Source organism: Schistocerca piceifrons, chromosome X (genome assembly GCF_021461385.2).
Source record: "Schistocerca piceifrons isolate TAMUIC-IGC-003096 chromosome X, iqSchPice1.1, whole genome shotgun sequence".
NCBI classification, from domain to species: Eukaryota; Metazoa; Arthropoda; class Insecta; order Orthoptera; family Acrididae; genus Schistocerca; species Schistocerca piceifrons.
The window spans coordinates 358219430-358245021 of NC_060149.1; the positions used below are offsets into that span (position 1 = coordinate 358219430).

General features: G+C 39.6%; 1 protein-coding gene across 3 annotated transcripts in view; it reads right to left on the reverse strand.

The window, feature by feature from the left end:
• LOC124722889 (calcium uptake protein 3, mitochondrial-like) overlaps positions 1–25592 on the reverse strand; it is a 636966-nt gene that overhangs the window by 20627 nt on the left and 590747 nt on the right. The window contains exons 4-7 of one of the 3 annotated variants that reach the window (XM_047248024.1): positions 22384–22431; positions 21027–21109; positions 13474–13536; positions 2917–3018 (exon numbers count right to left, since the gene is read on the reverse strand). In XM_047248024.1, the coding sequence (XP_047103980.1) occupies positions 2917–3018; positions 13474–13536; positions 21027–21109; positions 22384–22431 (296 nt within the window). The remainder of the gene's footprint in view (positions 1–2916; positions 3019–13473; positions 13537–21026; positions 21110–22383; positions 22432–25592) is intronic. The other 2 variants (XM_047248025.1, XM_047248026.1) reach the window with 2 other exon arrangements.

Sequence of the window (25592 nt, forward strand, 5' to 3'; positions counted from 1 at the left end):
GTAAAATCCCTACATAACCCCCCCCCCCCCCCTATGTTAACAATCACCTGAGCCAACCCTGCATTAGGCTTCACAATGCTGGTGACCTGGTACTCACTCCCCAGCACATCCTGCAACTGCTGGCCTACACCTCTGCCATGAGAACTACCTAACAGCAGAACCTCCTTCTTCCTCTTCGACTTTGCAACTGTTCTAGGCACAGTAACTACTGAGGTCTGCTGCATACTTCCTACATCTACAGCTACTAGAGATTCCTCTCCACTAGACTCTGACAGTTGATCATATCTATTGTAAACACCAATAGTAAAACTATCTGAAAATCATCTTCTCCTAGCAGATCTCTTGCCAACAGCCAGCTCCCATTCCCCAACCCCCTTCTCCCTCCTCATCCTATCTAGCTCCTCCTGTGCGTTTTTCAACTGCATCTGAAGGGCACAGATCTTACGCTCCTGCTCCTCTATCAACTTACTCTTGCTACATAACCTGCAGTTCCAGGAGAGGATCTCACCAGAATGCCCACTGGCTTCCCCACTGCATTCCCCCCAGTGAAAAAACTTCGAACAAGTCTCACACCGCAATTCACTACTCACGAACCTACGGCAAAGCCCACACTTCTCACTCATGGTAAAATTTTACTTTTTCTAAGATCCGCTACTACAATAAGAAGATGTTAAAAACCTTACTACAATAATCACAAACATACTCTACAAGGGAAGTAACTACTATTATTAACAGTATTAATAAACTACAAATATGAATATAACAAAAGACTAATACAGAAAGAGAATCAAACGTCTAATGACACAGTAACGAAGCTGAAAACAGTTCCCAAAAGGTTCTTCTGAAATTATTTCACCAGAAAACACCAAGAACACCAGTTGAAGACTACTAAAGTTCCTAAATAAACCACTATACACAAACAATTGATTAGTACTTAGCTTTCGATGCGCCGCTACAGCTGCAACTGGTCAGCGCGGAATGTAAACACAGGCAAGAGGTTAAGTTGCTCGATACGAAACACTCACAAATATCAGGTCACAACACAAGAAAGGCAGAGGTGAATGAAGAAACCACTAATACGTCACTTATATAGTAAATATTATCACAAAAACTGTTAAAACATGTATCTGAAACCTAAAAATATATGAAAACTTAGAGAGCGATCTCACACGCAGTCACTCGCTTATGACGTCACACCACGAGTCAGAAGGTATAACACAAAGAAACATAAAACATGTGAATATAATACTCACTACCCCGATCATTTGTCAAGATACCATCAAAATATGTGGTTCACTTTCACATACTACCATAGACTGATGTACTTTTAAATATAACATGTACCTTCACTACTTCACTGACCTGAGAATGGTACATATTCTTCACTGGAACTACACTCAATGTCAACATTGTCATTTGACTCATGTGAACTTTCTTCCACAAGATGGTCTGGAATCTCATCACTGGACTTAGTTCATTTTTGCGTCAGAGATAACTGTAGATCAAGATATATCAGAACTGACAATGTGAAAAATATCCCTCTCACTACCAAACCATACTCCTGACCTGTTGTGCCACATGAATATTTGTGATATTCTACAATGCTTGCCATAGCAAACTCAAAATGTCCAAATTTGTAGTCAGTTCACTCTGGCATAGGACCTTCCAGTTCAAGAAAGTTAATGAAAGCATTCTGAAAAGTGTTTTTAATGAAGTCTAAAATGCAACCTGTCTGTTTTCATTGCCCTGGTAAAACGTTGTTAGTAAAATTTGCCTTTAGTTTATCTAGTAAACTCACTTAAACAGATGTTTGTTGAAGTTCATGTACTATTTATAGGCAGTTTCATGACCACTACAAAAAGGTATAGTCATCAACAACTCAAAGCTCGAGTTGAACATGCTTTATTAAGAATGGACCTGTTGGAAATAGTATGCCCTTACTCTCCTCCAACCTCTGAACTAACATACCCAGCCAACTATACGAGGACTTTTGCATACTGCCATAGACTGACTTAGTTTTAAATATAAAATGTATTTCAGTACTTCATTGACCTGAGAATGGCACACATTCTTCACTGGAATTACATTCAACATCATCATTGTCATTTGACTCATGGACTCGAAACCACTGTGCAACTCAGCATTTTTGCAATAACAAACATTTCCAGCTGTGACAGTGGTAGTCAGTCAAAGGTGAAAATCATAGAACCAATGCGAACTTCAACACCACACCTTCAGTCCATAGTGTCTAGCTAACCCACTGAGCCACATGACTGTAAGAAAATAAAAATGAAATTAAATCTGACACTAGAACTGCTTAACTTACAAGCAAACTCATATCTTTTCTGTGATAAAAACAAAAAAGTTCTGCGTGATACTGATGTGTAGGTAATAGTAACTTCTTTGCTATACCTTTGTTATGGACAACCCATGTCCTTAAGTACTGTATAAGTACTACAGCATAAAAGGCTGTATAGTTACAGAAATATAGGTGACATTTTCTTCCAAATCTGAGATACATCAACACTTTTAACTACCAGGCAAAGAGTATTTGATGCAGAGGAGAAGACTGGAACTGTGAAACAATTTTTTAACTACCAGTGCAGATACTATCTGTGAGTTTTCCAGATACTCAACATAATTTACATTAAACTAAGCTGTGATCTGACAACTTTCAGAAACAGAAAGGAATGGCTTAGATCTTTCTTTTCTCATTCACACATATGGTGCATTTATCTTCAGTGAAAATACCCCTCTCTGTCCAATGTGCATACATACAATAATACAGGAATTATATTTTAGATACAATGTCTATAGTGTGATACTACATACAGAACATGTAGAGCAAACAATGATGGCTGTTAGTGATGCAGAGAGAAGCAACAAGCTGTCACACAACTGAACAATCTAACTTACGATTGTCTGATTTTGTGTAGGTGTGTTTTGTGTTTGCACTGTTGACTGTATCTCTTTCTTAATTTCACGAACTGCCATCGGTCCAGCCACCAGCTTCATTAACTATGAAAGCAATAAGGTAAATGAAATATTATGTAAATAAAATATATGCTTGGTCCAAACAAAAAATCTTTGAAGAGCAGTATTTAGGACCTTAAGTCACATGTATATTTCTACATTAGCTTTAATTAGGGGTATGCTAAATCAAAACTATGGCTTCACCAGCAGAGAAGACATTGTGATCACAGCTAAAACTTTTTTAACTTAAAAATGTGTTAATCCATCTCAAATTTTTGTTAGAGGCACTAAGCTACATGAAAATAAATTTCCTTAAGCCAATTATGCATTCAGTCCCTAAAAATGTCTACTGATATCTTCCAAGCTGATAAATAATGATACCAATTCTGGTGATCATTTACATGTCTCCAACAATTTGTGGCTGAAAATTTAGTACTTAATTTGCTTCTCTTTCGAGTGACGTTATTACAATTACAAATGCAGCGCCCCCCTCCCCCCCCCCCCCCCTCCAAGCAATTCTGTGTCTGACTACTATTCATCTCATTGGCAGAACAGTATTAGCTGATTTCACCCATGTGTACTGGAATATACTGCTAGCCACAAGCATCTATACTGGCTCTCACTTTCAATTCTTCATTTATGATACTAGATTTTTCATGAGAATTTGCTTAACACAATATCATATTCATTCCCAACTCAATATTTAGGTCTTCAGAGGAGGATATTCACAAAAAAACTTTGCTGCTCCCTTACGGTCTATGTACTGCCAGTTAAAATATTGGTAGTAAAGCCCAGATTTTGAGTTGCTTCAGGAATTTTAAGTACGTACTTACGTGTCATCACCTACACAAAATTCACAAAAAAGAAGAAAACTAGAAATGATATTAAACAAGGTAATAGGCTGGATTCATCCAAAAAACACCTCATAAATGGAGAGATCATTCAAAATGGAGCACAAGTGCAGATCTGGCTGTGCCTTCCCAGTGAAACAATCGAGACATTTTTCTTAGACAATTTAGGGAAATTACAGAAAATCTGAATCTTGATTTACAGAGGGGGATTTCATACAATGTCCTCCCAAATATGTGTCCAGCATCTTACCACTGTGCCACCTCATTCATTGGGTTTAAACCAAGAGAAACGTGCCATGAAGAGGCTCCTTCCTTTTGACAAACAAGTCTTTAGCACATGGACTCATATCAGGTGAATACTTTCAGACAATATAGACTGCAACTGACTCAAACTCAGCTGTGTCTGCTCTTTGCACTACTTCAACTGTGCTTCTGCTATCAACTACAGACAGTGCACAAGTCATGTGATGCATGTCCTTCGTGTTACAACAGTGTTGCCCCCTCTTTTATAAAGGGAGTCATCTCAGGCTTTGAAGGAACTGGAGTTAAGATGATTTATGCTAGAAATCTAAAGAACTCCAGAACATGCATTTATGTCAAGAATGGAATTTCATTCATGCTGATGGCAGACTGTTGTTCCAGGGACTTAGTGACCGTTAGGATGAAACAGTGTGAAGAAAGAAGCATGAGGGAAACTGGGTTCACCTCAGTTTACCTTTCTTATGAAGACAGTACTCCTCATTCCCAGGAAATGAGGAGAGTATTAGACAGCTGCCTGCAGCTGAATAGCAACCACTGGTTGGTTGGTTGGTTGCTTGCTTGGTTGGTTGGTTGCAGTGGCACTGACCACAACCTGGTGTGAGAAAGCAGTGGCACCAACAGCAGAGGTGAGCATCTACTCAAATACCTATACAAGAGTAACTTATAAAGGTTGAATAGGAACAGGGAACCTACCACCAGGTATAAAAGAAGGGAAGTAGTAATTGACATAACTTTTGGGTCCATTCTAATGGGTAATTATGTCAAACAATGGCATGTGGCTTTGGAGCCATCCTTATGTGACCAAATGTATATTAAGTTTGAAGTTGAGATGGGTGATAAACAAACCATGGCCTTGGGAATCCTGAGGAAAAAGACAGACTTGTATAGGAGATACCTAAACTAACACTTATCAGAAGTCAGAACTTCAATAAGAAATCCATTTCCAACAAGGAAATGGCAAAGACAGCAACATCTGCCATTATGACCTCATTCATATTCGGAAAACTGCCCAATTACGAAGAAATGTACCAACAGGTGGAACAAGAGTCTGGAATAGTGAAGGAAGCATGTAAGAAGACTGCTGCAAGAAGGAAAGGACAATGGGCAAAATATCAGGAGCCCCTTTACGAACACGACCTTGTGATTAAGCAAGTGAAACTATCAATGTGGACTGTACTGTGTGAGGAGGTGGAAAGCGCAGCTATTAGGGCCAGACTGCACAAAATCTTCAGAAGAATACAAAATAATCCAGGAAGTACTCAAAGGAAGGAGAATGGTGGGTATACAAGGACAGCAAGTGAGTGCTGTATGGGCTCCTGAAGATTCACTTCCCTCAGTGCACTCTGGCAGATAACACAGAACAAGATTCTTTGAGAGGTACCGGTTTACAGGTTATCAAAGAGAGAACTGGGAATCTGCCAGAGAATGTGTTTGTTTCAAGAAAATCAAATGGACGATGATAACATTTCAACTGTTGAAGTCATCAAGCCCATATGGAATCTTTCCAGCTCTACTGCAACACGCAGGAGAGGGCTTAATTGGATTCATATGGAGACTGTTTAAGGTCAGCCTAGTAGCATGAATCATTCCTGACACTTTGAGGACAGTGAGCATGTTTTCATTCCAAAACCAGGGAGAATTGATCATAGCAAGGAAAATGGTATGAGACTAAACAGCCTGTCCTCATTTCTTACAAATACAATAGAAAAACTGGTTAATGTGCACATTAGGGAAAGATGGTTAACTGAGATTACTCTGCATGAAATCAAAACACATATCAACCACATAAATCATATGAGACAGCATTTCACCAATCTGTTGGGAAAGTGGGAAAAGCTCTACACTTATATGCGATTGCAGGCTTTCTCGGCATATTTCAGCTACGAAATCTTCACAGGTTATCAGCCAAGTGGTATTGTCTTCTAGTCACAACATTTCAATGGATTGCATATCTATCATCTTCAAGTGAAGTGTCGGGATGCTGTCTGTCGCACACTTTTGTAGCTGCTGGACTGCTATCAGATTCCGGCTGCCGACCAATCACGTGCCAGCGGAATTGCACCAGGCTCTTGGCACCACTGCACGTGCGGTCATTGATTCCCGGTGTCTGTTCATACCAGCGCCGGCCGCGGTCCCTTTTGGACCAGAGTATTCTTGCCAAATTTTCCTAATTGCAGGATTCCAAGCTGTACTGAGATGGTAACCACTGTCTTGATTAATTAAATTTTCGTGCAGACGAATCTCTACCGCTTCTCTTATAACTGAATCCCAAAATCCGCTGGTGCTGCATATCTCCTTTGTTTCTTCAAATTCGAAAGTATGCTTTTCGTTGATGCTGTGTTTTTCGCCACCGTGGACTTGTCAACCTGTCCAAGATGCACATTTCTTATATGTTCTGTATGGAACTGTGTAATGCAACGTTGTATCTGCCCTACGTATTGCATGCCACATTTACATCCAATTCTATAAACACCCGGTGTCATTAGCCCTAGTGGGTGTTTGGTTGATCCAAGTATATCCTTGATTTTCTTTGCTGTGTCAAAGATGGTCTTCACTTGGTGCTTCTTAAGGATTCTTGCAATCTTCGTTGTTGGTGGTCTCACATATGGCAGGAATGCACAACCTCTTGTGTCATCCTCTTCCGGTTCTCTCTCCTCCTCTCTTCTTATTGTTCCTCAAAGCTCTTCCTATTAGTTTCTTGCTGTAGCTGTTTCTTCTGAAGGTTTCCTTTGGATGTTGTAGTTCACTCGGTAAGCTCTTCTTGTTGCAAATGGACCTCGTCCTGTGTACCGAGGTGTTAAGTAGAGAGCTGCGTTGCGCTGGATGGTGACAGCTCCTAGCATCGAGATATAGGTCCGTATGTGTTTCCCTCCTATATACCAAATGTCCCAGCGTGCCTCCTGCGTTTCTAGTAACCAGGATGTCCAGAAAGAGTAGGTTTCCATTTTTCTCTATCTCCATGGTAAACTTGATGTTTTCATGTACACCGTTGAGGTGCTGCGGGAACTCAAGTAGTTTATCTTTAACATGTGGCCATACCACAAAGGTGTCATCCACATATCTGTAAAATGCTTTCAGTTTCAGTGGAGCCATGTCCAATGCTATCTCCTCAAAGTATTCCATGTATAAGTTAGCCATGCTAGGTGCTAAGGGGGAACCCATAGCAACTCCATCTATTTGCTTGTAGAATTTCCCACAACATTTGAAGTAGGTGGTGGTTAGTACATGCCAAAAGAGTTTGACTATGTCCTCATCAAAGTGTCCCTTGAGCAGTGCTAGAGAATCTTTCAGTGGTGCCCCTGTGTGCTTCGGTGTGACATCATTATTCATACAAGGGTACTAGGGCTGGGGTATACAGGATACAACCCAGACTAAAGAGAGCAATCTCTCTAGGGAACCTGGCCATAGTATTTCAGATGGAAATATCTGCTATCAGAGTGTGTGCAGAGGAGAATTTGTATTGGTGCTACATGGATCATAGCATCTACATTTATTTGGACAGTCAAGCAGCTCCCAAATCTCTGTGAGCCACTGCAATGAGAACAAAGATCATAGCAGAATGCCATGATGCCCTGTGATGATAAACTTGTGGATCCCTGGTCACTCAGGAATTAATGGCAATGAACAAGTTGATAGGCTCATCAGGGTGGGTGTAACAACTCAATTTATTAGACCAGAAACTGTCCTATGATCACCAAGGCAATTGTAAAATCAAAACTACATAGCTGGATCAGGAGGCAGCACATAGAATATTGGCCTATGATAAAAAAAAAAAAAAACCATGGCAATCTAATGATACCAAAGCCATATTTCACGAGAAGTTATGTTATCCTGGGCCTGAACAGAAGACAGATTAGACTCATGGTAGGACTACAGACTGGCTGTGGTAACTTTAAGAAACACCTGCACACGATGGGTATAGAGAAAGATGCTCTTAAGTGTAGACTATTTGGCAAGGGGCATGAAATCACACCACACCTAATTGTCCAATGTGAAGAATATTTGGGTCATTAAGTCTTGACAAAATTATGTATAATAAGGAACTAGCAAAGAGTCTCCTACCATTCTTTAAGGGTACTGGTTAGTTTTACTAGAATCCTGAGGAGTGAAACTCCACAATAAACTCAGTTTTGGTGTGGACAATAATGGGCCAAGACCACTGTTATTTTGTCTCCCTGCACAAGTCAAATCAATGCAACATTAGCAAGTGTGGCTTTCAAATTGATTTTGACTTAATAATTTAACATAGGTGATGTCAGACATGAGTCAGGCAGAACAGTGTATTATTAATCAGGTCCCACTAGATGTTAGATCCAAAGATCTGGCAGAATGCCTCCATCAATGTTAAAGCATAGAAGGAAGTGTCTTTCCTGGATTCAGTAAGTTAATCCATTGAATAATTACTGACTAGAAACATTTGGCACAATCAATAAAACAACAAATCAGTTGTTCCGAGATGATGGTTGGATCTTGCTTGTCAAAATGGCAATGTGTAACATTTTGTATGGATTCTTGTAGCAGTAACTGACACCACTGTCTTCTTATGCAGGTCTGTTCATTGTAGCAACAATGGAAAATTGTTTTTGACTGATTCATGCTCTTGTATATAGCTTAAATGTTCTGAAAGTGACAGAATATTATAGCAAAATAATGAATCTGCTCTCGGGGGAAGAATTTTGAAGTGAGGTTTTATGAGCATTCTGGTGAATTTCAAACAGTGAACTGGACACCACATTTACCAATGTGAACCCAACACCTATCTCTTGATTATTGTCTTCTCTAAATACAGATTAAGTTAAGTAAAAATATTTTCTCACCAAGTGGTAGCAGAATAACACACATATAAAGGTATTGAAATTTGCAAGCTGTCAGAGCCAGTGGCTCCTCCTACCGGCAGAAATGTTGAAGAGGAAGGAAGAGCGATGAAGGAAAAGGACTGATGAGTTTTAGGAAATAGGGAGAGTTGGAAAAAGTCACCAAGAACTACAGGTCAGGTGAGGCTTACTGGCTAGAATGAGAAGGGAGAACTGCCCATCCAGTAAGTCTCCCCCCTGTGCAAGTCTCCCCTGACCCAGGGTTCTGGATGACTTTTCCAAACTTTCCCAATTTCCTAAAGCTGAACAGTCTTTTTCCTCCCCCCCTCTTCCTTCCCCTTCACCCTTTCCACCAGAAGAAGGAGTCACTCGCTCCAAAAGCTTACAAATTTCTGTACCTTTATAAGTGTGTCCTCCTGCTGCTGCATGGTGAGCACATTTTTCATCTATCCAATTACATTATATTTTCAAAATGGATTTTTTTCATTGACGGAGTATGTTAACTATATCAAGCAGCAGATGTAAAGCATGTATGGGGCATGTGAAAAGTCATCACACACTATTTCAAGGAGACTGTTTCACTAAGCAAAATGCTGTGCCCATATTTGTTGCCAACTAGGTTCAACTAAGTCCATACCCCTTTTCTGTGCTTTCCATAATATTCTCAGGATGTGTGGTGCAATGGTGCTTCCAGTGAATGTACAGCCTTTTCCATCTTCAGCCATTGTACAAATATGTTATAGCTCAGTTTATTACTATTTTTGCAGATGATGTCACATTAATCCTACCTAAAATAAAATGAAACAGACCCAAATAGCCTGCCTACCCTAAGTTAATAAGTCTTAATTATCAATGCAGTTCTATAAATTAAGATAACGAAATGTTGTATTTGCTATAACACACACTACAAACAATTCAAACCTGAAGAATGTAGTGGAGGAGGATGATTCTCACTACACTTTTATGTAATTTCTTCATTCTTCTTGCTATAGCATGACAACCAAATTGTTTGATTTTCAGAAACTTTTGTTTAATTTTCCACTGAGGTTCTATATGTGGGTTAGTACAATAAAGGGTCACTACTAAATACTGGCTGAATTTCATTTTACTAACGTTTTACTGCTAAGGCGAACACCTCAGTGCAGTGTAATTCACAAATATTGAGGAATTGTAACTTCTTTCTTTTAAAAAATGTGTTCCTGTTAATAGGTTAATGATGAAAATAACAGTTAAATGAAGTGTGACTCATATTTACACATGTCAAAGTACACTCCTGCTCATAAATTAAGGATAATTGCAGAAAGTGGTGCCACACAACATGCCACTACACAAAACTGGCACTAATAGCATAGGCACAAAGGGAAGATCTGTAAGTCCACGGTATTGGTGATAAGTTGAGAAAACCGTCCCGAAACACATGTGCTACAAAACGCCACTGTTTCCTGCGCATGTACCCTGACATCAATACGGGATATGATCACCATGCACATGTAAACAGGCCGCACAATAGGTTGGCATACTCTGGATCAGGTGGTCAAGCAGCTGCTGGGGTATAGCCTCCCATTCTTGCACCAGTGCCTGTTGGAGCTCCTGAAATGTCCTAGGGGTTTGAAGATGTGCAGTGATATGTCAACCAAGAGCATCCCAGATGTGCTCGATGGGGTTTAGGTCTGGAGAACAGGCAGGCCACTCCATTTGCCTGATATCTTCTGTATTGAGGTACTCCTCCATGATGGCAGCTCAGTGGGGTCGTGCGTTATCGTCCATCAGGAGGAAAGTGGGATCCACTGCACCCCTGAAAAGGCAGACATACTGGTGCAAAATGATGTCCCGATACACCTGACCGGTTACAGTTCCTCTGTCAACGACATGCAGGGGTGTATGTGCACCAATCACAATCTCACCTCACACCATCAAACCACAATCTCCATACAGTTCCCTTTCAAGGACATTAAGGGGCTGGTATCTGGTTCGTGGTTCGCGCCAGATGAAAATCTGGTGAGAATCACTGTTCAGACTATATCTGGACTCGTCTGTGAATATAACCTGAGGCCACTGTTCCAATGACCATGTACTGTGTTCTTGACACCAGGCTTTGTGGGCTCTCCTGCGACCAGGGATCAGTGGAATGCACCTTGCAGGTCTCCGGGCAAATAAACCATGTCTGTTCAGTCATCTGCAGACTGTTTGTCTGGAGACAACTGTTCCAGTGGCTGCGGTAAGGTCCTGAACAAGACTACCTGCAGTACTCCGTGGCTGTCTGCGGGCACTGATGGTGAGATATCGGTCTTCTTGTGGTGTTGTACACTGTGGACGTCCCATACTGTAGCGCCTGGACACATTTGCTGTTTACTGGAATTGTTGCCGTAATCTTGAGATCACACATTGTGGCACACAGAGGGCCCATGCTACGGCCTGCTGTATTTGACCAGCCTCCAGTTGCCCTAGTATTCTACCCCTCATAATGTCATCAATATGTGTTCTTTGAGCCATTTTCGACACACAGTCACCATTAGTATGTCTGGAAATGTCTGCACACTTACTCGCTGCACCGTACTCTGACATGCACTAACACACCTCTGTGTATGTGCAATGACCGCAGGTCAAGTGCACCACATGGTCATACTCTGAGGTGAGTTAAACCCGCAAACCACCCACCAGAGCATTGTTTCACCATGTATCAGCATTATCGTTAATTTATAAGCATGAGTGTAGTACCAACTATTGAATGTCTTTTATTGTACTGTTGGATACTGGTTCCTGAGGTACTCCAATTTAAGAACTCCATACAAGGTTTCATATATATCATTTATTTAGCATTTCAACTGCCTACTGTGTGCATTTTCATTTCTAATCTCATACACCTTTTCATTAATTTTTATTTGTCTTAAGTGTATTCTTACCTTAAGTGATCAAACTTTTGTCACATAAATGCAAGAAGAAAAACAAATGTTAGCTTTCCTAGTCAATGTAATGATAAGATATCTTTCCATTGCACTTACTCTTTAATATGTAAAAAGATTAGCTACAAAAACAGAAATAAAACCACAATCAAGAAAATATGTACATGTTGGAGATACATAAATGTGCACAATGTTTAAGAATCTTGGAATGCAAGCCACAAATATTGGTTGTTTAGCTCTATTCATACTGACGAAGTGCAATAATCTCCCTCTCTTCATCACTGTATTTGAACTTCACAGACTTAGAGGTTGTATTCCTGGAATATTTTCTTGAGTACCACATAATCAATCAATCATTAAGTGGTCAAATACACAAACTATTTAGTGTTTATTATTTATATTCATAAATCTTTCATTTTGAGAGCTTAATTTGCTACCAACAATTTTTTTGACAGACATAACTAAACCAGATAAACAGAACTCTGGATTTAAAACAAGCCATAACAATAGAAATGCATGACAGCATCAAAATCTGTGAATATTGCTATTTATTCATGGGAAATGATACATTATTAATAGTATTGTTATTTAAAAACTTCTTTTAACTATTCTGTTTTCTGAATATTTGGGATGTAGCAAATTTATACTAATGGCATACCTGTCAATCATCAAGGCTGTCAACTAAGCGTGCTTGTATCATTCACATTTATATCCGCAGTTACCAATGCCCCCTAATATGGTGACCCTTGACCCAGAAGAAATCCAGGTGACTACAGATTAGTGAGCCAGGCTAAATCCAGCACATCTTTACTAACGCAAGAATTGAGGACATGTAACAATGTCAATGGTATTCCCTTCATTGGATGAGGACACTTAAACTAGTGGATCCTGTTAATGTTATTGCAGAGGAGCAGAAGCTATGTGGTGAAACCCAGTTTCAGCCTCTCACTGTCAACAACACCGAAAACAGCACACTACACTCTACATGCAGTTGGCATATGGACCTACACAAAACAGTTACACTAAGACACATCACTCACAATCAATAAGGAAAGCCTTTCTAACTTCCAATTCAGCTGCTGAATAGTTATAGTACTTCCCAAAAGTGAGTAAATGGCCCCAGTTTTCTCATCCTAGAAGTTTACATTGTTACAATTTTATAGTTTTATGAATGTAAATGTGTGTTCAATATGCTAGTTTACAGAATCAGTACAAATTTTTTTTTCAGAGTAAGTACACAGAAATGTAATGCTGAAAACATTTAAAAAACCACCACATGAAAAACTATATAATAACTATACTTCTATATGTATCAGTACAAACTTGCTGGTTCTGTTAGCAATGTTACAAAATCTCATTTAAACAATGAAACACACAAAATTCCATGCAATGAATTTAGCATATTTGCATGGCACCGTAACTACTCATCACCACCAGTCCTTTCCTGAAAAGGAGAGAATTTTAAATAACTACTCTTGTGGAATATCACATGTCTAATATTTTTCTCCTTCAGCACATAAAATAATTACAAAGAATAACATCTGAAGCTTTTTTGCATATATACACTTCCTCTACTCTACACAGCACTGCATCATGTTAAAGCAGCCAGCATCTACATCAGCTCTGCAATTCCAACAAGGTATTAAAACAAAGACAAGCAATAAAACTCACAGTCTGTAGACTGGCATCATTTTCATACTGCTCCTTCATGTTCTTTGCCATAATACGCTGGATCTATTTTTGTATACAATGTAGTGAGTTACATTATCTAAGTCATAGCTGTAAATAAAATCTAAATATAAAAGTTAGAAACCAAAGTCACAAATTATACCCATAAAAGTAAAAATGTGTATAGAGAAATGAAGAATGGCAACTTAACTGTAGTGAATGGAATTTCTAGTGTGTGTGTGGGAGGGCGGGGGGGGGGGGGGGGGGGGGAGATATTGGTGGTACTGCATTACATTTTCTGTATAGGAAAGCCACAATGACAAATCTGCATTTACTTTTATAAAGTTTGTATACTAATGATTCTGGGCTTGCAGTTTCTAATGATTAGTCACATTATTAATAACAGTTATATCAGTTTAAAAGTTGTAGGAAAGTTCTTGTAGACTATAAATAATTTTGGATTAAAGGGCACCACTCACCAAATAGCAGACGCAGTGAGTTGTCAATTGGCACACTGAAAAGAAAGATAAGTTGCTAGCTTCCAGAGTCATCCTGCGATGAGCTGCTCCAACACGGGGCTGGCTGGAATAGGCCCTTCCCAGAACCTCTCACCTGAGTCCATCTTCCTCCCCACCCAAACAAAATCCTGCACACCCATCATCTACATGCCCCCCAAAATCGCCAAATACCAACAATCCTGGACACCCATTGTAGCTGGCTATTGTGTTCCCACTGAAAGAATTTCTTCTCTTGTTGACCAACACCGTCCAACCAATTTCCCAAAACCTAGCCTCCCACATCAAAGCTACTAACCATTTCCTTCACCAACTTTCCAACACAACCCTCCCACAACATTCTTCACACTCTACACTCACCACCTCATTCCTTGTACACCTTACAAACCATATCATGACTCACTACCTTTCCTTTGAAGGGAAGGTTTACAAACTAATCTGTGGCAGAGCCATGAACACCCAAAACACCCTTCTGTGGCAACCTGTTTATAGGTCATCTAAAGGAAACCTTCGTAGCCTCCGGAAACTCTCAACCACTTGTCTGGTTTAGGTTCATCGATTACATCTTCATGATGTGGACTCAGGGCCAAAACACACTATCCACATTAACTCACCTAACTTCAACACCTTTTCTCCCCTTACACTTTATCTGGTTCTCCTCTACCCAACGAGACAACTTCATGGAAGTTGACCTTCACCATTCTGATGGCTCCATCAACACCTCTGCCCACATTAAACCCACTAACCACCAACAGTACCTGCATTTCCACATCAAAAAATTCGTTCCACACAGCCCAGCCACCTGTGGATGATGTATCTTCAATGAAAAGTCTCCTTAGCCCAATATGTTGAAGGTCTCACCAACCCCAAGAATCAGCTACAAAGCACTCCCCTCATTACCCAGTAACATCCTGGACTGCAACAACTGATCCATATCCTCTGCCAGTACTTCGATTCTCTCTCACCCTGTCCTAAAATGAGGGACATCCTACCCAAGGTCCTTCCCACCCCTCCTCAAGTGTCCTTCCCCTCCATCAGTCACGTCCCAGTCCATCCCTATGTCACACCCACTCCCAACCACTTGTCATAGGGATCATATCCTGGTGGCAGACCAAGCTGCAATATCTGCTGAATCTGCCTACCCAGCATCTCTTACTCCAGCCCTGTCAAAGGCTTTTCCTACCACATCGTAGGCCAGGCCTCTTGTGAAGGCAGCCACACATATTCCAACTCTGCTGCAAACACTGCACAGTTTTTCATCACTACCAACCAGCTGACCAGCAGGATGAATGGCCACCGCTGAACGGCTGTCAAGAGCAAAGTTGAGCACCCGGTGGCACACCAAGCTCAATTTTAATGGCTGCTTCACAACCTGTGCCATGTGGATACTTCCCTCCATCACCTGCTTCTATGAATTATGCAAAAGGGAGTTATCTTTACAACACATAATCTGCTCCTGTAATCGTTCTAGCCTCAATCTCAGGTTACCCACTGTTGCTGAACCCCCCACCCAACAGTTCCCCTTCCTCTTTCCTGTCACTACCTACCAATTTGTGCCCTAATGTCACCTACAGTGTGTGCTGCTTTCCACCAGCTGCTGCAATGATGCCAGCTCATATGCATGTGCTCCCCTCCCCCCCCCCCCTCCACCCCTGCTGCATTCCTAAGTGGCAAATCAGCTGCCTCCCTCTGGGCCACTAGCTGCCCACTCCTAGTCCTTCTCCCTGCACCCTGTCTCCCTTTCCACTGACACTATCCCCAACACAAGCAATCCACCTGCAGAAAAATAGCACTGGCACTATTAGTCCCTCCAGCAACACATAGTCATGTGCTTGTTGGCATGTGTGCATGTCTGTTTTACTCTAGCTCCTCCAAAAACATCATGTTTCAAAAGTTATTCATAACAAAAATTTTCGTCTTTCAGAATCTTCTATTTTTAACTGGTGATTATTTCCAAAACTTAGTTACCTAGTTTTGTAGGCCTGATTTTTTATGATTGTGAAAATGCCCTCTTGTATTATGAAAACATGTGAAGTTCACTAATTATTCAATATAGAAAATTACATATTTTTGCCACTTTTTGTGGGAATTGTGAATCCCTGTGGCAGTATACATAGTATTCACAATATAGTCCATATAACTTTGTCAATTTTCCAGTTATCTAAGCCATAGTTAACCAGATTACTCCTTGGCTCACTGGTATTCTGTGGAAACTAATTTTGACCTTCTTCCAATTATAAATCAGATTGTAACTACAAATTTGAATTATTATCACTGTACTGAACAATGCTTCAGTTAATCCCTGGTCAGCATTCGTTTGGTCGACAAATCTGTGACAGTCAGAGTGAACACTGTGCAGTTAGTACAGAATTGAAATGTAGTCACTCAGTTCAGGATCAGTTATCAACCTTTGAACATCTATGAGTCAGTATTTTTATAAAACTCTTGGAACTCACTCTGGGGGTGATAAGTAACTGACAAACATCATGTAAACTGTGATCCATGAACATCTAATATTTACAGTAGCTTTGGACTAAGTCTGATGATGAAATTATACAGTAAATATGCCACCATTGTTATCACTGGTTATGTGTAGCTTCTGGCCTGTGTTATATGAAATTACAATTAAATCAATACAATGAAATGAATACCCTTACATGCATACAGGTGTTCATATATATATATCAAAGGGGACCGTTTAAAATGTGTGCCCTGACTGAGATTCGAACCTGGGATCTCCTGCTTACATGGCAGACACTCTACCCATCTGAGCCACCGAGGACGCAGAGGACAGTGCGACTGCACAGACTTATCTCTGGTATGCTTCCCGTGGGACCCAAATTCCCAACTTATTGTCCCGCACTATATTCGTAGTGCCCCTGCCCATTACACTCATTACTCATGGCTTTATCAATTCCCATACGAGTTCGGGCACTGTTTGTGCATTTGCACAGAAAATGGTCAAAATGGCCGGTGAACCTTGGTATCTGTTATTTCAGACATGTCCGAAAGAACAGATACCATTGGTGACCGTGCAGCTCATTAGAATGAAATTACAAGTAAATCAATACAATGAAATGAATACCCTTTGCTGCATACAGGCATGTGTGCCCTGACCAGGATTCGAACCCGGGATCTCCTGCTTACATGGCAGATGCTCTAGCCATCTGAGGATAGTGCCACTGCAAAGACTTATCTCTAGCATGCCTCCCGTGAAACCCACAGTCCCAACTTATTGTCCTGCACTATATTCGTAGTGTCCCTGCCATTACACTCATTACTCATGGCTTTATATATAGGATACCAACTGCGTTTTTTAAAATATGAACCCCCATTTTTTATTACATATTCGTGTAGTACGTAAAGAAATATGAATGTTTTAGTTGGACCACCAATCCACCTGTCATAAAATATGCTATTCAATACCGCTTCAACTGCATGCGAGCTATGTGCCGGACATCCATCATGTTGGAAGTACATCGCCATTCTGTCATGCAGTGAAACATCTTGTAGTAACATCGGTAGAACATTACGTAGGAAATCAGCATACATTGCACCATTTACATTGCCATCGATAAAATGTGGGCCAACTATCCTTCCTCTATAATGCCGCACCATACATTAGCCCGCCAAGATCGCTGATGTTCCACTTGTTGCAGCCATCGTGGATTTTACATTCCCCAATAGAGCATGTTATGCCGGTTTACGCTACTGCTGTTGGTGAATGACGCTTCGTCGCTCAACAGAACGCGTGCAGAAAATCTGTCACCATCCCGTAATTTCTCTTGTGCCCAGTGGCAGAACTGTACACAATGTTCAAAGTCGTTGCCATGCAATTCCTGGTGCATAGAAATATGGTACAGGTGCAATCGATGTTGATGTAACATTCTCAACACCGATGTTTTTGAGATTCCTGATTCTCATGCAATTTGTCTGCTACTGACGTGCGGATTAGCTGCGACAGCTGCTAAAACATCTACTTGGGCATCATCATTTGTTGCGGGTTGTGGTTGATGTTTCACATGTGGCTGAACACTTCCTGTTCCCTTAAATAACATAACTATCTGGGAATGGTCTGGACACTTGGATGATGTCATCCAGGATACCGAGCAGCATTCATAGCACACGCCCGTTGGGCATTTTGATCACAATAGCCACACATCAACACGATATCAACCTTTTCTGCAATTGGTAAATGGTCCATTTTTAACACGGGTAATGTATCACAAAGCAAATACCGTCCGCACTGGCGGAATGTTACGTGATGCCATGTACTTATACGTTTGTGACTATTACAGCGCCATCTATCACAAAGTGAAAAAAGTGGTCCAACTAAAACATTCATATTGCTTTATGTACTACATGAATATTTAACAAAATATGAGGGTTCCTATTTTAAAAAATACAGTTGATAACAGTTTCACCTATGGCAGCACCTTATAGCAAGCCAACCATAGCGCCATCTGGTTTCCCCCTTCAAGCTAGACGAGTTATATATATGAAGATGGTATCTGTTCTTTCGGGTTAAACATTTAATCTTTTTTTGTTTGCTGGTACATGTCTGCAGTTCTGCCACACACTGAAATCGCCCTCCTCCTCTTCTTCCTCCTCCTCCTCCTCACAGTACTGTAGTGCACCGCTAAAGAGAGAAAGCAAAACACCACAGCCCATTGTTAAAGTGGGGACAGGCTGTGCCATTTTGCGGGGTACGGTTCTGTGATCTGGGAATTTCACTGTCTACTAGGACTGCAGACATGTATTCACAAACAAGGAAATAATTACATAACTTTATTTTTCTGACATGAGAATAAAGACTTTATGGCTACCCGACATACATAAATTTATGGTAATGACATTGGAAGTGGTAATCTTTCTTACAGTCTCAAGTTAACTAAAGAGTCACTGAAAAATATTTTCTCTGTAGCCTTAATGGCATTTGCTGCAACTATATGACTTCTTTTTATGGCAAAAATATCAGTCTTTGATATTTATTTCAGTCTCCTAGAACTAACATCACTATGTTGTCATATACATTAAATACACAAGCTATGCCTTTCACTGTTTGTTAACTCTCTCATAGTGAACATTATTCTTGGATACAAACTCTCCTAGTAAAACTGAAACAATTTCTGTCCATATCTTTCATTCCTGCAGTTACCAACATTGTACAGCAATAAATTTTCAGTGTAGTTTGCCTCAATCCAGACTTGATAATACATCAGCCTGAATTCCTTTGTAACTACAAGACTGTGTCTTTAATCAATATTTTCACCAGTATTAGCCTAGAATTCCTCCTAGCATATCATAAGATAAATTGCACTCTACTTGGAAGAAAATCCTCTAAGAACCTCAATCTCATACATCCCCTGCACCACATCTCTATTCCAGATATGAGGTATACTGTACATAAAATCTTCTTACAGCCCTTTTAAGTTGGCTTGCTTCATCTGAAAAAAGTGAAGTATTTTGTCTGGTCATCTTATGATTCATATACAAGCAATCTTTCCTAATATAAAATATTCCTCATTGATCCACTTAGTGTTAAACATATTCGTATGCAGGGAAGCATTTAACGAATAAATAACAGAAGAAAGACATGTATGTGACATTACATGTGTTGTTCCACATATTATTCAGCAGCCTGCATTTATTGACAACTGAAAATACTGAATGACGATATATAGACTACACAGGAAAACACCTTATACTGCACTGCAATATATGCTTTGACAGTGCAGATTCTGGAACTTATTTTGTCACGAGGTCATTTTGTTCCCTCACAGGAACTGATCATCACTTCTAGTTTCTTTCTTTCATCTGGCACTGAATTACACTAATTTTTCCTTGTGTTATCATTCCATCTTGTTTTCTTCACTATTCTACATTGTCTTCACAGTACTTCCCTTTCTTCTAAGTCTTTCACTCACTACCACCAATTTGCTCGCCCAGATTCCCCCCCCCCCCCCCCCACCTCACCCCTCTGTCAACACATTATTTCTACTTACTTGTGTTAATTGAAGCAACTTGTGTATCCCCCTTGCCTTCCATCAATTTATAAGACCGGTATTTGAACATAGGACTTGCTGCTTTGTATAGTATATTATCTGCTCTGGGAATTAATTACATTGTGTCATTTTCATTCTGCTTCTGTGCCAAAACTTGTGACCCCCCTTCCCCCCCCCCCCCCCCCCTTTCCCTCCAGTTTCTTCATTTTAATTAACAAATTTCTGAAAGCTTGAAACTTATTATGTCAATAATTGTTCTTCCCCAATCACACACTTTCAACCACTACAGCTACTTGTCCAACTTTTGTACAATCGTAATGACTGTAACTTTGCTGAAAACAGTACTCATTCAGTGGGAAGTATTTACAATATACAATACAGTTGCAGTACTATTATTAAAAATCTACAATACAGTGTGAGTGAAAATTATGTTCTCAGTTTCAAAATGTAATTATTGTTGTTGACTGTAACATTTCAGAAAAAAAAATGGTCACGGTAGAATCGAAATGAATGTAAAAAAACTTTGAGCACGTTATAAATGTTGAAATTTTACAACATGCTTTGCAGGGTATGCACATAGCTGGAGAAACTTGCCCAAGTGCTTTGTTTAATGTTTTTGTCAATTGCTGCAATAGCTGCAGCGATCCATATGCGTAGGTTGGCTAGCACTGTTTCAAATGGTGGCACAAGCAGTCTTTACAAAATTCCACAAGAAGAAATTACAAGGACTCAAACTGGGTGAATGTGGTGGTCAGTACAACATTATTTTATCTCTGGGAGCTGCATGGCAAATCCACTGTTGTGATAATCTGTAATTCACATGCTTCTGAATTGTGTAACGAAAATTTGGAGGGGGAGGGGAGCACTATTCAACTCAAACATGATGTAAAATTTGTACTCTTCCACCTATGAAAAGAACCATTGTTCCAAAATTGAAAGATATTTAGCACAAAATCATGTGGCTAGAAATTTATGCATTACAATGTAAACAAGGAGCAGCTTATAAATGATAGGAGTTTGAAATCAATGTACTTACCACAAGAAATTCAGTCTTATCAACACGCTCATTACCATCAGTATCAAACATGTTGAATGCAATACGAAATCCAGTTTGAGGTTCTGAAACAATAATATCTTTCATACTCTTCCTAAAACAATAAACAATGTTTGGAAATTTGTCTTTAACTTTTTAAAGGACAAATTATAGCAATTAAGAGGTGCACTTCCTTCACATCAAATATATGAATCTCTAACTGCCAGAATAAATTATGAAATTTCAGACCCTGTAATTTTCCAGTGCATAATTTGTGTTACTCTTCAAACTTACACCCTCCTCATCTCTTCCCACATTTCACCCCCCCTCCCCCCACATATACAGAGTGTAAACATAACTAAAATGAGGGACAAAGAGAAGTATAAATCTGTGGGGAAGGGATGGAGTACCAGTCATTAGGAAATTGGGAGATAACAGGGACAGACATAATATGAGAACAAGTCTTCATGGAGGATGGAGCCAGGAGAATTCTGGAGATTGGACAGGCAGTTCATTACTGTGCAATTCATAGAAGTTGGAGTGGCTGGAACACAGATGGGATTTGTTGTGTAGCATCCATTATAGTACATAATGTTGTGGGTAGTAACATGTTCTTTGATGTGATCAGACTTTCATGTGGCCACAACTCAGCAGTGATAATTCATGCAGTAGTTGCAGGAAGTCTTCTGTTTGATATAGCAGCTTTCACAATGTTTTATGGTGTTTAAGGACTGACAAATGATTCCAAATACATAGCACAACCCACCCCAACTGCTTTGCGGTTTCAACATAAAGACTCCCAGATGAAGTATGATGATCTCAACTTCCATCAGTGGACAATATTCTACTTTTTAACTGCAGTTTTTAAGCAAGGATCATTGCCTTCTGACTATCTGGAAACAGACACATTACCAACAGCAGGAAAAGGCTGACTTGAATGATTTGTCAATTAGGAATCAAGAATTGGATTGTATTTATGGATTTCATTTGTGTAGTCTCTAATTGTTAGATCACATCACAGAGCAGGTTTCTAACACACCACAAGATTGTGTTATAAGCACTGTGCAATAGACTACTGTAACACCATACTGCTACCTATCACCTCAGTCATTTACCACATTTTTACCTATTTACACAAAGATAAATGATGGTAATACAATACGTCTCCAACTTCTAGGACAAAAATAAGACAAATGACAAACAAATCCAACGTGAACACTTTGAGACAGCAAATCAACACCTAGAAACCAAAAATAGAGATAGCTGCTCTTTTCTAATTTATTTACATTACTCAAGAATTAGTAACTACAAACAAGTGGTGCAGAAAAAAATACTGAACTGTAAACATAGATTTACGTACTTGTAAGTATTGACAGCAGAAACAGATACTCCGTGTAGGATATTATTCCTGAAAAAGAAAGAGAAATTACTATTCCAAGTAATACTCAAGGGTCTCAAATAGTTTTAGCAGTAGCATCGGATTAAACAATCATGTCCAAAGATACTTAAATTAAACAAGAAAGAATAACTTTTCTCACCAAATGTTTTGGAAACATATGGAAACTTAACACAAATTTAGAAAACTGTAGTACAATACACCTAAACATTAAGGTAACTTTATATCACTGACACAGGGAGTGAAAGGCTATTTACAATTTGTACAGAAACCAGATGGCAGTTATAAGAGTCGAGTGACATGAAAAGGAAGCAGTGGTTGGGAAGGGAGTGAGACAGGGTTGTAGCCTATCCCCGATGTTATTCAATCTGTATATTGAGCAAGCAGTAAAGGAAAGAAAAGAAAAGAAAAATTTGGAGTAGGTATTAAAGTCCATGGAGAAGAAATAAAAACTTTGAGGTTCGCCGATGACATTGTAATTCTGTCAGAGACAGCAAAGGACTTGGAGGAGCAGTTGAACGGAATGGACAGTGTCTTGAAAGGAGGATATAAGATGAACATCAACAAAAGCAAAACGACGATAATGGAATGTAGTCGAGTTAACTCGGGTGATGCTGAGGGAATTAGATTAGGAAATGAGACATTTAAAGTAGTAAAGGAGTAATGCTATTTGGGGAGCAAAATAGCTGATGATGGTCGAAGTAGAGAGGATATAAAATGTAGACTGGCAATGGCAAGGAAAGCGTTTCTCAAGAAGAGAAATTTGTTAACATCGAGTATAGATTTAAGTGTCAGGAAGTCGTTTCTGAAAGTATTTGTATGGAGTGTAGCCATGTATGGAAGTGAAACATGGACGATAAATAGTTTGGACAAGAAGAGAATAGAAGCTTTCGAAATGTGGTGCTACAGAAGAATGCTGAAGATAAGGTGGGTAGATCACATAACTAATGAGGAGGTATTGAATAGAATTGGGGAGAAGAGGAGTTTGTGGAACAATTTGACTAGAAGAAGGGATCGGTTGGTAGGAGATGTTCTGAGGCATCAAGGGATCAGCAATTTAGTATTGGAGGCGAGCGTGGAGGATAAAAATCATAGAGGGAGGCCAAGAGATAAATACACTAAGCAGATTCAGAAGGATGTAAGCTGCAGTATGTACTGGGACATGAAGAAGCTTGCAAAGGATAGAGTAGCATGGAGAGCTGCATCAAACCAGTCTCAGGACTGAAGACCACAACAACAACAACCAGATTATTACTGATATATTATCAGTTTAGTGAAACCCATTTGACTTTTATTGTGTGCACATAAATCTATTAACTAGCAACAACAGAATAATATCTATACATAAAAGAAAATCATATTGTTCACACAAATTGTGAATGCTTTTCTTCTTCTTCTTCTTCTTCTTCTTCTTCTTCTTCTTAAGCAAGAAAGAAGAAGGTAGGCAGGTTTCAGTTTAACATTCTGTTGGTGTTATTTAACTTACTAGAGGTAAGCCATTAACTGAGATGGACAAGGGTGGGAAAGAAAACTTATCAGGCTCACGTTCTGGCATTTTCCCAAAAACGTTTGGACACACCAACAAATTAAATTTGTAGCACTTTGAGCATTCATTCATAATTCAAACCATATTACACTTGCATCTATAAGTTAAGGGATCTTTTAGATCCATAAAAAATGTGAACATCAGAAATGATCTCCGGCAATATAGTGACATGTAACACAGTGATACGGATACAGAGTGTACAGGATAACCTGTTACAGGCAGCAACTGACGTACAATGATAGCCTTCTATCAGTGGCATATAGGAAGGTCAATGCAGAACATAATACCTTTTCAAGAAATACAGGATGGATAGAATCTCTCTACACAGTGGGACACACCATTCAGCATAACTTGGGATAATGCCTCCCACCGTTACACGTGTGTGGTGCTGGTGTCCAGCCTGTAATCTTTCATCCTACATTGTCTCACACATGTTTAATCAGATATAAGTCTGGAGAGTTAGCTAACCACTCTAGATTCATTAGGTCCTCATGATGTAGCTACTGGTCCACCTGGTGTTGCACTTACCCAATTATGCAAAAGTCACAATAGTGTGTGGATTATAAGGATATGCCATCCCTATGGGCCAGAGCCATTACATTATCCTTTAAACAGGTGTGATGGTGTACATGCTCCTAACATTGTATCATTCCAGATGAAAAAACTGGCAGTTCCATATTAGTCTCTTTCTGCAATAATCAAAGTTGGGTCACAGGCTAGGCCCGGGGATGGATGGGGGAAAAATGATTGTCTGACTCCTTTTCAAAGAAACCAAATAGCCTTAAATAAAGGAGTTTAGGTAACAATGGAAAACCTAAATCTAGACAAGGATCTGAATCACTGTACTCTCAGATGAAAGTCCAGTTTATTACCACCTTAATCAGTATGGTGAGACAGACACCAGATTGGTTGGACCATGTTCTGCTCTGTTTTAGTAACCCATTTGGAGAGTTGTTGAGCATACATTGTAAACTCTCTAAGACAACTATACACAGTCTGACAAGAGAAACACAGGATGCCAGGAAGTCTCTAATGAAGGCTATGTGTAATGACTTGATGTCTTCAGAAACTTGATACAAAATTGGCAAGTGTCTCCACTCTCCTGTAACATACTCTACAGGTATTAAATGATGCTTTGGGTGTCATCTAACTCCCAGATCACCTAGTATTGAAAGTTTAACTGTCATGGTCTAGTCATGTATGATGTCATCCCTATGTACTTTCTAAGCTATCCCGATTCTCTACATGACACACCATATGTGAAATACACATAGCATTCAATGAGAACTATACCCAAGACCTCTGTCCACATATACTTGTGACAGTACACTAAACTGTTTTACATTGTCGTCTCACACATTTCTGAGTTGCCCTGCTACAGTTCACACCATTTCACGATTAAACAGTGTTTTGTAGTGGATGTCTACAATCTTGCAACTTATGGATTCTTAGAAATTGATCCCGGGATTTTATTAGCGTTTTATAGTTTGAAAATTAACCAACAACAAATGCTGTTTATAATTGTTTCTTTGCAAATGGGCAACAGCTAATTTCTCTGGTGATATTTTTAACCCACAGGAATTCAGTATCTGTTTTATAGTTTCAATAGTAGGGGAGAATGGGTAGT